Below are 11,113 nucleotides of genomic sequence, written 5' to 3'. Positions count from 1 at the left end.
CTGTGCTCCAGCCAGACTCACCTGACAGAACTCCCGCTCTGTACTACCACTGGATTCAAGGAAAGAGACACTCACCTTCCTGGATCCAGCCGGTCCTGCCTTGACCACTCTGTTGTCAATAAACCTGTTTGGTTTTTGTTTTGTTCACCACCTAACCTCTGAGTCCAATGTGGGTCTGAACAATAGGCATTATGAATGAAGAGAGGGAGCACTGACACTGAAAGCCGGTGAATCTAACCAGTAAAACATTATTTTCTGATTGTTTCACCGCTTGATTTGGTGTAAATATGTCCTTATCAAGCCTCTGAATCCAGATGGTTACTGTGTGGGACTTTGTTTGTTTTTGTTTAGTTTAATAGCTTCACCAGAATACTGACATGCGCACTTCATCTTTCAGTTGATGGGAGGTAACGGCTCCGTGGATTCACACACATTATGTTACAGGGAGAAAACTACGAAAGAGTTTAGCTATTCATTTCAGATTAATTCCTTCTTCTTTTGTCCTAATTCATGACACAACACTTAAGGCCACACTTTACCTTTATATCTTCGGTTGCCAGTCGTCCTCAGCGAAAACTAAAGGTTAAAAACAGCAGGGAGATAGAGAGCACTGTTATCACTAATAAAAACAAACATAATAACCAAAACATAGTAAACAACGGTCCAAATATTTCCAGACGAGGGAGCTAATGTCCCAGAGTTACTATGATTAAATTAACATTACACCAAATGTCTATTAGGAGTTAAAATTAGCGCTTAAACCTGCCGTTATTTGCCGTTAACGTCCATTATCTCTGTAGCAAACTCCTCACTTCAGCTACAAAAACAAACAAATGATAACAGCATTTAAAAGTAACGTTGTTTGGTCCGTGTGGTTCAATAATATTAACTACATATCAAAAAAAGTCATTCTTAATTGACAAAATTTGACTTATTAACACTTACCGTTACTGAGTCAATGGGAGACTTCAGAGTGAGCTCCAGGTTCAACGGCAGCTTCCTGTGTTACGGTAATTTCACAATAAAATTCTGAATACGGTATGATATTTTAAAACTTCACAGTAAAAGCATGTAAAGTGATAATACATCTAGTGAAATCTCAGAAATAATTTATTTAGAGTGTGGTCACCATCATGTAGTAATCAAACTGTTATGGTCTTGAGTAAACTTTAGCTTTTATGCTTTTTTTTGGGGTAGATGCTGATAGAATAGAATAGAAATTTATTGTCCATTGTGATGGAAAATTGTTTAGCTCACCAATAACATACATACAGTAGAGATAAATGAAAAAAGAGCCATAGAATCCATAAACTCCATAAACTCATTCTTAAAATACATAAATATGTAAAGTATAAAATACACAACCAACCACAACCAAAAATACAGCGACAGAGATCCTATCCATTCAACACAGTTACACTCCACATAAAAAAATATATTTACAGTTTGATAAAAAAATATTAAACTAGGACTAAATAATTTCTTTGTATAATCTTCATAATCACACACATATTAAAGAATAGTTTTTTAAAAAGTAAGTCTATCTTAAATTCAGGTGTCCATATGAACAGTAAAGAGTTTTTTCTCTCTGAAATCATTCCTCCTGTTCATACTGACTATTAAAGGATCTCCTTCAAATGTGCTTTCAATGTAAAGTGATGGAGGACTAAATCAACAGTGTGTCCACACAGTCATTTAAAAGTAGATGATCAGCTTCAATTGAGCTTCAGCAGTCTGAGTTATTATATCAAGAGATATCTGACACATTTATTTACTGAGTGGAGGAGGAGTATTCTATGTAGTAGTAGTAGTAGTACTTTATGTAGTATTAGTCGTATTTACAGTCTTTTTAGCATCATATCTCCTCTCAGTGTTTCCTGTTGAGCTGTGGTGTAGTATATATAGTATATATGGTATATATAGTATTTATAGTATATATATGTTTCTCTGTGGTGGAAGTATAGTAACAAAAAGACTTTGCTACTAAAAACACTGTAACGTTGAAACATAGAAGATGAAGATTTGACTCATTTGGACGCTGAAGCTTCATATTAGTTTCAGATGACAGCTGGAGATGAAAATAAGTATCTTGAGACTGTAAAACAGTCAGCTGTTAAACAGGTTCATCATCACACTTATCTTCAGTTGAGCAGTCTGGAAAGGTTTGGATCCACCTCACGGAAGGCAATGATAAAGCGTGAGCTGGCTTCAGTTCCCTTTTTCGCACCATGTCGATCACTTCTCGAGCTTTGTTTGCTCCTGTTTTTGTGCTGGCTAACTGCATTTCATCATCATTTATAACACCAAACTCAAGAAGTTTATTCAGAAGCTTGTCTAGATTAGGTTCAGGCACTCTGGTAACAAACTGTGTCCGTATGGAGCGCAGCCTCTCCTCTGCTGGAATGACGTCCTCAGCTGGGTGATTCCCCTGCTGAGAGATTCCTGTGCTGGGTTGGTGCCCCCTGCTGGGAGATTCCTCTGCTGGGTTGGTGCCCCCTGCTGAGAGATTCCTCTGCTGTGCTGCTTTCCCCCACTGTGGCGACGTCTCTTGCTTGGAGATTCCTCTGCAGATTTTCACTTCTTGAACCTGAAAGATAACAAGAAAAGACTTATTTAACAACTCAGTCACTTTTAAACAGAGACCTTTTAGAAATGATGAACATTTTAACAAAATCATCATGTGGCAGGAGACAGGGAGGTATTTTTCCATCCAGATAAATAAAATCTAAAATCTTTTTTTCTTTCCTAAATACAAAACCCTCAGACTTCTGTAACATTGTCTGAAGGCTGCATAACAAATCCAGAAGTGGAATCTTTGATTTGTTATTGGAGTAATAATGTCTATGATGACTTTACAATTGGGATCTCAACTCTGACATGAGGTGAAAGCTTTACCTGTCAGTTGCACCACCCGATTCCACACTTGTGTCCCCTCTTGGTCTTGGACCATAAAAGTCTTTCTCTCTGGGTTTGTAGTGAGGAAAACCTCAAATGTTGGGAAGAAGTTTGGTCCAAGCTTTGTGCGAAACTGTACACGCTGAAAACCAAAAGCAAAGCATCACTTTCATACCTGTGTAAATGTTTTTATCTTGATCGTGAATCTATTTTCCAAAACATATAATAATTAAGTTTGTTACCATTAAAAGTGTATCAGACTCACCTCAGGCTGGATTATGGAGGCTTCAGGTTCACAGTGAACACTGTAGCTTTGACCAATGCTGAGATCACAGTCAGAAGAGATATCAATGTTCTCAGCTGCTCCTCGTTGGGCAGCAACCTTCAGTAACACAGCATGATTATTGAGGCGATTATTCACAGAGAGATAGACAATGAACTCTCTGAGTTATTCATATTCTGTTATTGTACATGCTGGACATCTATAGATGAATCTAGACATGTTGTAGGTGGAAATAAACAAGTCTCCCTCACTGCAGTGGCATCTTATTAAACTGTAATGTTTGTTTCTCCTTTTATCTCTCCATGAGATCCTGTAGAAGCAGTTCTATGTTGAAAATATAGACACAATTATATGTTGTTAATTAAAATGTTATTCTGATAAAATATCACATAAAAACATGAATATGAAAAATATCTTGTAAAAGAAATCTAAAAAAAGTTTATAACAAATAAAATGTCATGGTGGCATTAACACGCTGCCATATTGAATACCTAGATAATTAATTCTATATTAATTTATCCCACAATTACATTTTCACTACATCTGATGGTGGTATCACAAGTGACACTGTGGCAGACAATAATAGACTCTAGAGATAATGCAGAAAAAAGTAAAGTTAAACAAAGCAAACACTAAAGTAAAAACTGAAAGCAAAAGTTTATTCTGAAGATGTCCAGTTCAGATTGGACAATCACACTTTTCTTACCACAGCTTGAAAAGGTTTAAGAGGTACAGAGAAGAGAAGCAGGACTGAAGCAGGACTGACTGTTCAGCTTGTTGTGTAAACAGCTGTTGTATAAAACAAGTTGAGGCTGATGGTAAGCACATACTGTATGACAGATACTTTTACCTCGCTCAGAGGAATGTTGCCCTGCAGCAGAAATACATCAAGTATTTGATCATCATCACCATCCGGAGGTCGGAGGAACAGCAGAACTTGGCCCCTAATTGTCATGTTCAGGAACCTCATGACAACGTCCCAGACGAGGCCCAGGAGAGAGAAGTGAGGGACGTTCACAACCACATGAGTGTCTGTAATCTCCAGCGGCTCCAGGATGTTCATTCCATCATCAGTGATGTGGACGACAGACAGCAAACCATCAGGGAGAGGAGCTGTGAAAATAGATTTATGTTACTAATAACAACCTTAATATACACTGCCTGGCCAAAAAAAAAGTCCCCACCTGGATTTAACTAAGCAAATAGGTAAGAGCCTCCTATTGGATAATTACTGCATGGGCGAACCCCAACTGATGCAATGAGTAGCTTCTCATTCCTTAAACAACCATGTTGAAAGACACATCCTGTGGTCATGGAACAGATGTTAAAATCATTGGCATGCATCAAGCAGAGAAAACATCTAAAGAGATTGCAGAAACTACTAAAATTGGGTTAAGAACTGTCCAACACATTATTAAAAACTGGAAGGATAGTGGGGAACCGTCATCTTCAAGGAAGAAATGTGGTCAGAAAAAAATCCTGACCCTAACCCTAACCCTTAAACATTTGGTGAAATCAAATTGTAGAAAAACAACAGTAGCACTCAGGGCGATGTTTAATAGTGAAAGTAAGAACATTTCCACATGCACAATGCAAAGGGAACTCAAAGGATTGGGACTGAACAGCTGTGCAGCCTTAAGAAAACCACTAATCAGTGAGGCTAATCGGAAGAAAAGGCTTCAATTTGCTAGGGAGCATAACGATTGGACTCTGGAGCAATGGAAGAAGGTCATGTGGTCTGATGAGTCCAGATTTACCCTGTTCCAGAGTGATGGGTGCATCAGGGTAAGAAGAGAGGTAGACGAAGTGATGTACCCATCATGCCTCATGCCTACTGTACAAGCCTGTGGGGGCAGTGCTATGATCTGGGGTTGCTGCACTTGGTCAGGTCTAGGTTCAGCAAATAATGAGGTCAGCTGACTACCTGAATATACTGAATGACCAGGTTATTCCATCAATGGACTGTTTTCTCCCTGATGGCACGGGCATATTCCAAGATGACAATGCCAGGAATTAACAGGTTTAAATAGTGAAAGAGTGGTTCAGGGTTCTGGTCAGTGAAGAATTCAACAGTTTGGACAGGCTGGACAAATCATCCAACACTACTGTCAGTGTTGGTGGATGGGAAGCCGGTGAGTCTATGAGTCTTCTAGAGGAGATATATTAAATAAATGTCTTTTTGGGACAAAATTACACTTATATGAAATGAAGAAAGATTCAATTTGAATGGATAGTCTGGCCTTAATTGAACGGGGCAAAATTACATTTGGGTTGTTCTGTTTCCATTTTACTACCATAACTCTAGACCTGAGCAAATGCTTTAAATTTTCAAATTTTAAATGCTTTAAAATTCATTCCCAAAATGTAATGAACACATTTGTATCTCCAGATGATGAACCCTTTTCAGTTTCCTTGACGGCCAGTCTCAGGATAAACTTTACATGTTTAGCTCTAACGTTGGTAAGATCAAAGAACTGATAAATCATCAGTGGTTGTAGTGAACTCTGCAGCCTGTAGGAGGCGCTAACAGGACTCTTATTATTGTTTTAATAAATCTCACAAAGCACAATGATCAGCTTACCATCCCTGGTTTCACAGTGTGGCAGGCGGAGCTGACTGACAGCACCGTCAGGACTGTGGATGTTGAACAGCGGCCCTGCAGCCATCTTGCCAGCTGGTTGTAGAAGGCTTTGGTCCCATTGGACAGTCTTGTACTGCAGCTCCGCCTCATGAACTGTACCAAACACCAGTCCAGTCAAAGTACACCTGAACACACCTGGACCAGGACAGCTGAACCTGGAGGACACAGAGGAGCTGATTACACAACACAAACAGAAGCTCATTGAGCCTTTTCTTGGTTTGAATGAATAAAAACTCAAGTTGCTGTGACTGCTGCAGTGTTTAAAAAGACCAAACTGAACAGCTGGATAAGATGTGAGTGAAGCAGCAGCTGCAGGAGTATGAAGGGAAAGTGAAGTGTCATCACTGAAAGGAGACAATGGCTGTGTCCCAATTTGGTCCAAATTGCGAGGCTGCATCCTCGAAGTGCGCATTTCGAGGCCGATTACGTCACAACACCGCGCGAAGGCTGTCCCAATTCGAAGACTCCTTCAAATGCAGCCTTGAAATGCGGCCTTCTTTTCCCTCTTTTTCGAGGATGCATCGCTACTATCCTTCGCGGCCTCCCAAATCCCAAGATCCTTTGCGCGGCGCTGTTCAGTGCCGCGAAAACACAACAATGGCGACACCAACAGGTGAAGACTTTTCATTCAAGTGTAAGTATTGGTTTGTTTTATTTAATTATTTTTACTTATTACTACTTATACTTTTATACTTTTACTAATTACTTATATTTTATTACTTGACTTATATCTTATATATATATATATATATATATATATATATATATAAATGGACTAAGATTAACAAATTTAGATTTTAATAAAGAGCTACGTTTGGGATTATCACTATTATATGTTTTATACTTCATTATTATCATTATTATGATAATTTTTTGCTATATTAGAACCCTTTTGTCTGTTGACATAGTAAAAAAAAACCATGTTTTACATTACATTTTGTTTTATTTTTGTTTTAGGGAGCAAGGAGCAAACCGAGCTCCTGATTAAACAAAGAGGGGAAAATGACCATCTATTCACTGATGTCCATTTTTGTACATCTTTGCATCCCTGTGTTGATGTGATCTTGTGTTTACCTTTTCTCTTGCTTCCCTCTGTGTTTAGAGCAATACTGGAAAAGATTGGGCTGGAGGGGAAGGTCCAGCCCTACCAGGCCAAAAAAAAATGGAACAATTAAAAAAAAATAAATAAAGTAGGTAGCCTATGGTTTGGATTAGTTTTACTGTTACTAAATACTTTTGCTGAAAATTGCTGACATGATTGATTTCCGCTGCCTTAGGATTGCAAATATCCAGGGACAGGGGAGGGGGCCAGTGGCAAGTCCACTGCTGGCACTTGGCCGTGGTTTGTCCTCATGGATGAGGTACTGGGGCAGAGGCCATCTATTGCCCCCCCTGTCCTCATTGCCTCCATCCGTGAGGACACACCAGGGCCAAGTGCCGCAGTGGGTGAGCAGGAGAGTGAAGAGGAGGAGGAGGAGGAGGAGGAGGAGGAGGAGGACCAGCCAGGGCCCAGGAGGAAGAGGAGGAGGGAGGATGACCTCCTTGACCTCATAAAGGAGGACATGAGAAGGCAAAATGAGGCAGAGGAGAGGAGGGAGCAGGATGAAAGGATGAAAGGATGAAAGACAGGATGGAGAGGCTCTTCTCTCTCCTGGAAGAAGTAATAGAAAAATAAATATACATCTATATAGATGTGTTTAATTTGATTTTATTTATGAACTGTGTTTATTTATGATTTTTCTTTATTTTTTATTTTTTATTTGATTGTGAAGATTTTGATGTTTTATGTTGTTATTAAATAAAAAATATTGTTCATTGTTACACGTTGTCTATTCCATTTAGTATTTACAACTTCAGTACAATTTATAACAGGGTTGCATAAAGTGCTACTGTTCAGGAAGAACAAGGGATTAAATATTTTCTTTTTTTATTATCAAGTGATGAAACATTTCACTATTTACAAAAATTACATCAGAAATAACTATTTACAGATTATTATTATTTTATTATTCTTTCTCTTGTGTGTTTTCCTTCTTTCTTTCTTTCTTGTGTGTTTTCCTTCTTTCTTCTCCTTTCCTTTATTCTTCTCCTTTCTTCTCTCTTATAATTTTGTCAGCTTTTTCACCGTCTTTTCGGTCGTGGCGTCTTTCTCGTCTTATGGGCGGGAACAGCTGGTGACGCAACCAGGAAATGCCTCGAAGGCTAGACCGTCTCATTTCACAACGGTTGATGCAGCCTTCGGAGGTTCCTCAAGGCTGCATCCTTCGAAGGCCGCAAAGGCCGCGTCCTTCGAGGATGCAGCCTCGCAGTTGGGTCCAAATTGAGACACAGCCCATGAGGTTGAGGGTTGAAATATTCTGCATCTCATGTTTGAGTTACCTGTATGAAATGTTTGCAGACTCAGTCAGCACTTTGGGTGTGAAGTCCTAAAATGCAGAGAAAGAGACAACATTAGTTACACAAACTGACCAGCTGACCCTCACAGTGGTACAGCTGACAGGATCCTCACTGCTTCAGTCTCTACTCCACCTGCACTCTTTACTGTTTATTCATCATTTGATTATCACTAGTCCAACTGAATAAATGATCAGTTGCTCTTTAACTTTACATTCTGCAGCTGCTTGTTTCACAGATGAATGAGAGGAGAGGAAACGAGAGCTTGACGATATTACAGATGACAGGGAATCATGTTTGGAGTCTGACAAAAATATGAGTCTGATCAATAACAAATAAATAAACACGTAAAGTGAAAAATGAACATTTCTATTGATTGTACCTGCCAGTGACTCGTCCCAGTCAGATTCTCTCTGCACTCAAGCTGCTGCTGCTGCTTCAGCCTCTCTGGATCATCAGGATCCAGCTGATCGTCTCTGCTGTCCTCAGACACATGGAGGTTTGTGTTGGATGTGGACGGATCTGCTGGGAGATTAGAGGATGTGGAGAAGACACACAGCAGATGTTAAACTCACTTCTAGACATGAAGCTTGTGACCCAGTGGGCAAAGACACAAAGAGAAAGCTGCAACACAAAGTTCCAGTTTAAGACTAGACAGAGACTTTCTCCACATGTCTTCTGTTGTTCTCTACTGGAAAAAAACCTTCAATAAAGTCAAAATGAAAAAACAAACAAACTAAAGACCACAAGCACAGTCATGTTTACAAGACCCAAAACCAAAGTTAAATTGGATTTACGAAGTGTTCATAAAGAATATTTTTATTCCATAGTTTCATTACAGTGGAACAAACTGTCTAAACAACATTTAAATGATCACTCCACGTCTTTGGACATTTAAACACAAGGAGAAAAATCCAAACTCAACACAGAAATCACTGAAATTCAACTGAATTCAACTTCTTGCAGTGAGGCAACACAACATCTTTCACAACCAGGCCCATCGCAACAATTGCCTGGGGCCCCGAGCTGGCCGGGGGCCCCCAGACAACGACTGGTTTTGAATTGAATGCAACGACAAACTGTGTGCGCGTCCCTTTAATGCTGTGATGGTCAATGCAGGAAAGTGCAGCGACACTGTTATCGGAATCCCCCTCAAAGGGGCCCCCCCACACTGTACCTATGTTCCCCGGGACCTATGTTCCTAGTTCCTAGTTGAAATATAAACAGCAGCAGTGTTCTTTTTAAACCAACAAAATATAACCTCTTAATACACGCCCCTATTTTTTATGTTTTTAGCCTAAACGACGTCATACACCGATGGAAACCTCAGACTATTGGCTAAAAGGTTATCAACTTCATTTCACCGAATATTTCCATAGGCTGGAACAGCTGTCAATCAAAGCCGAGTTGTCGTTGTCGTCGGTCACATGTCCTCATTGGCTTTGGAGGCATGTACTGCCTGAGCACTGATTGGCTTGTGAGTGGTGTCGTCAGAAGCAGAAGAGGCTCACGGTCGTAAACATCTAGTCACGTGTACTCTGAGATGGACGTGCAGGTCATGAAATGACGTAAACGGACCGTGTATGGTTTGTTATTTGTGTTATTACTTTACGTGTTGGACTAAATTCATGGACATATTGAGGAAAATATTCCAGTTTTATGGAAACGGATTTCATATTTCACAAGAATGGATATTTGGCGAGCTGTACAGAAAGTCCTGAGTCATAAGATGATCGTTGTGGATAAAGAGAAGACTTTGAAGGTATGTAGGCATTATAGCTGTTCTTACTTTAGCTGAGTGGCTAGCCGAGCTAATCGCTAATACTATTACGGCTGTGAGCAACCATACAATTTGTGAGTGGTCTTGAATGAATCAGGACAATCTAAGCTTTCTAACAATGCACGGCATGAATATACATGTTTAAGGGTTGGTGTTTAAAACATTCAGAAGAACGTGTCGCTACCTACTAACATCCGTCCCGTCCCGTAAGAGGAACAGCGTGCATTAAGAGGATAAACTGCTCTTCATTCATAGGAACATACACTCTGCCTTTTCACTCTAGAATACGGTGTGTAATGTGTGTCTATGTGTGTGTAGTGTGTGTGTTTAATCCAAGACATGATGTAGTCATGCATTGGAGTGGAGGAATGTTAGCATTGATGTGGCAGGTACAGAATTACGAGTTTGTTTTTTACATTGATCAGAGTCAACTGACTCACTTGCGTTGCTGCTGCCTCTACCGCTTTTTGTTTTCAAACGACGCATCGACGCACAGTTTTTGCGTCGACGTGTTTTTTGCGTTAGCGTAATCGATTACGTCGACGCGTCGCCCCAGCCCTACTTTGAAGCTGATAAAGACATATATGAGGTCCACCATGAGCCAAGAGAGGCTCACAGGACTGGCCATTATGTCAATTGAGCGTGATACTCGCCGGTCTTTGGACATGGAGGACATTGTGGTTGCCTTTGCTGAAGCCAAGGCTCGCAAACAGCAGATGTAGATATTTTGCATATTTTTTAAAGGTTAATCTCATATGTGTGCGTGTACTTTTATCTATGTTGGATTTTATATTTAATACCGAATTTGCAGTTTGTTTATATGTTGATTGCAAATGTTCAAATAAAATAAGTAAACATACTATGTGTGCAGTAGCCTATATGCAACATTTGTAAGCAGTATTTGCACTGTTATATAGTGATTTATGGATATAATGTGTGGTTGAACTTCAACAGTGTGTCTATGCGGTGGTGGTGGTGGGGCCTCCAAGTTCATTTTGCTTGGGGCCCCCAAATTCCTTGAAACGGCCCTGCTAGAGTACAAAGGTGGCGGGGGCTATCAGTGTTGCCAATTGGGACCAAAACTACCTTTTAAAAAAGTGCAGGGGACATGCCCCCCCCC

The 11,113-nt window shown here is 40.0% G+C and overlaps 1 protein-coding gene and 1 long non-coding RNA gene across 2 annotated transcripts; both read right to left on the bottom strand.

The window, feature by feature from the left end:
* Positions 1–808: 808 nt before the first annotated feature.
* LOC128366925 (uncharacterized) lies at positions 809–5,897 on the bottom strand. Its single transcript, XM_053327686.1, has 7 exons — positions 5,760–5,897; positions 4,029–4,291; positions 3,161–3,277; positions 2,924–3,037; positions 2,175–2,587; positions 946–1,000; positions 809–817 (listed from the first exon to the last, which is right to left on the bottom strand). The coding sequence occupies exons 1-7, from the start codon at positions 5,842–5,844 to the stop codon at positions 809–811; spliced, it is 1,056 nt and encodes a 351-aa protein (XP_053183661.1). The 5' UTR covers positions 5,845–5,897.
* A 17-nt stretch (positions 5,898–5,914) lies between these two features.
* On the bottom strand, positions 5,915–8,724 carry LOC128366714 (uncharacterized). Its single transcript, XR_008321880.1, has 3 exons — positions 8,596–8,724; positions 8,199–8,245; positions 5,915–5,974 (listed from the first exon to the last, which is right to left on the bottom strand). It is a non-coding gene; the product is annotated as an uncharacterized LOC128366714 (long non-coding RNA).
* Positions 8,725–11,113: the final 2,389 nt, after the last annotated feature.

This window comes from Scomber japonicus, chromosome 10 (genome assembly GCF_027409825.1).
Source record: "Scomber japonicus isolate fScoJap1 chromosome 10, fScoJap1.pri, whole genome shotgun sequence".
Lineage (NCBI taxonomy): Eukaryota > Metazoa > Chordata > Actinopteri > Scombriformes > Scombridae > Scomber > Scomber japonicus.
This window is presented reverse-complemented; position numbering and strand designations above follow the sequence as displayed.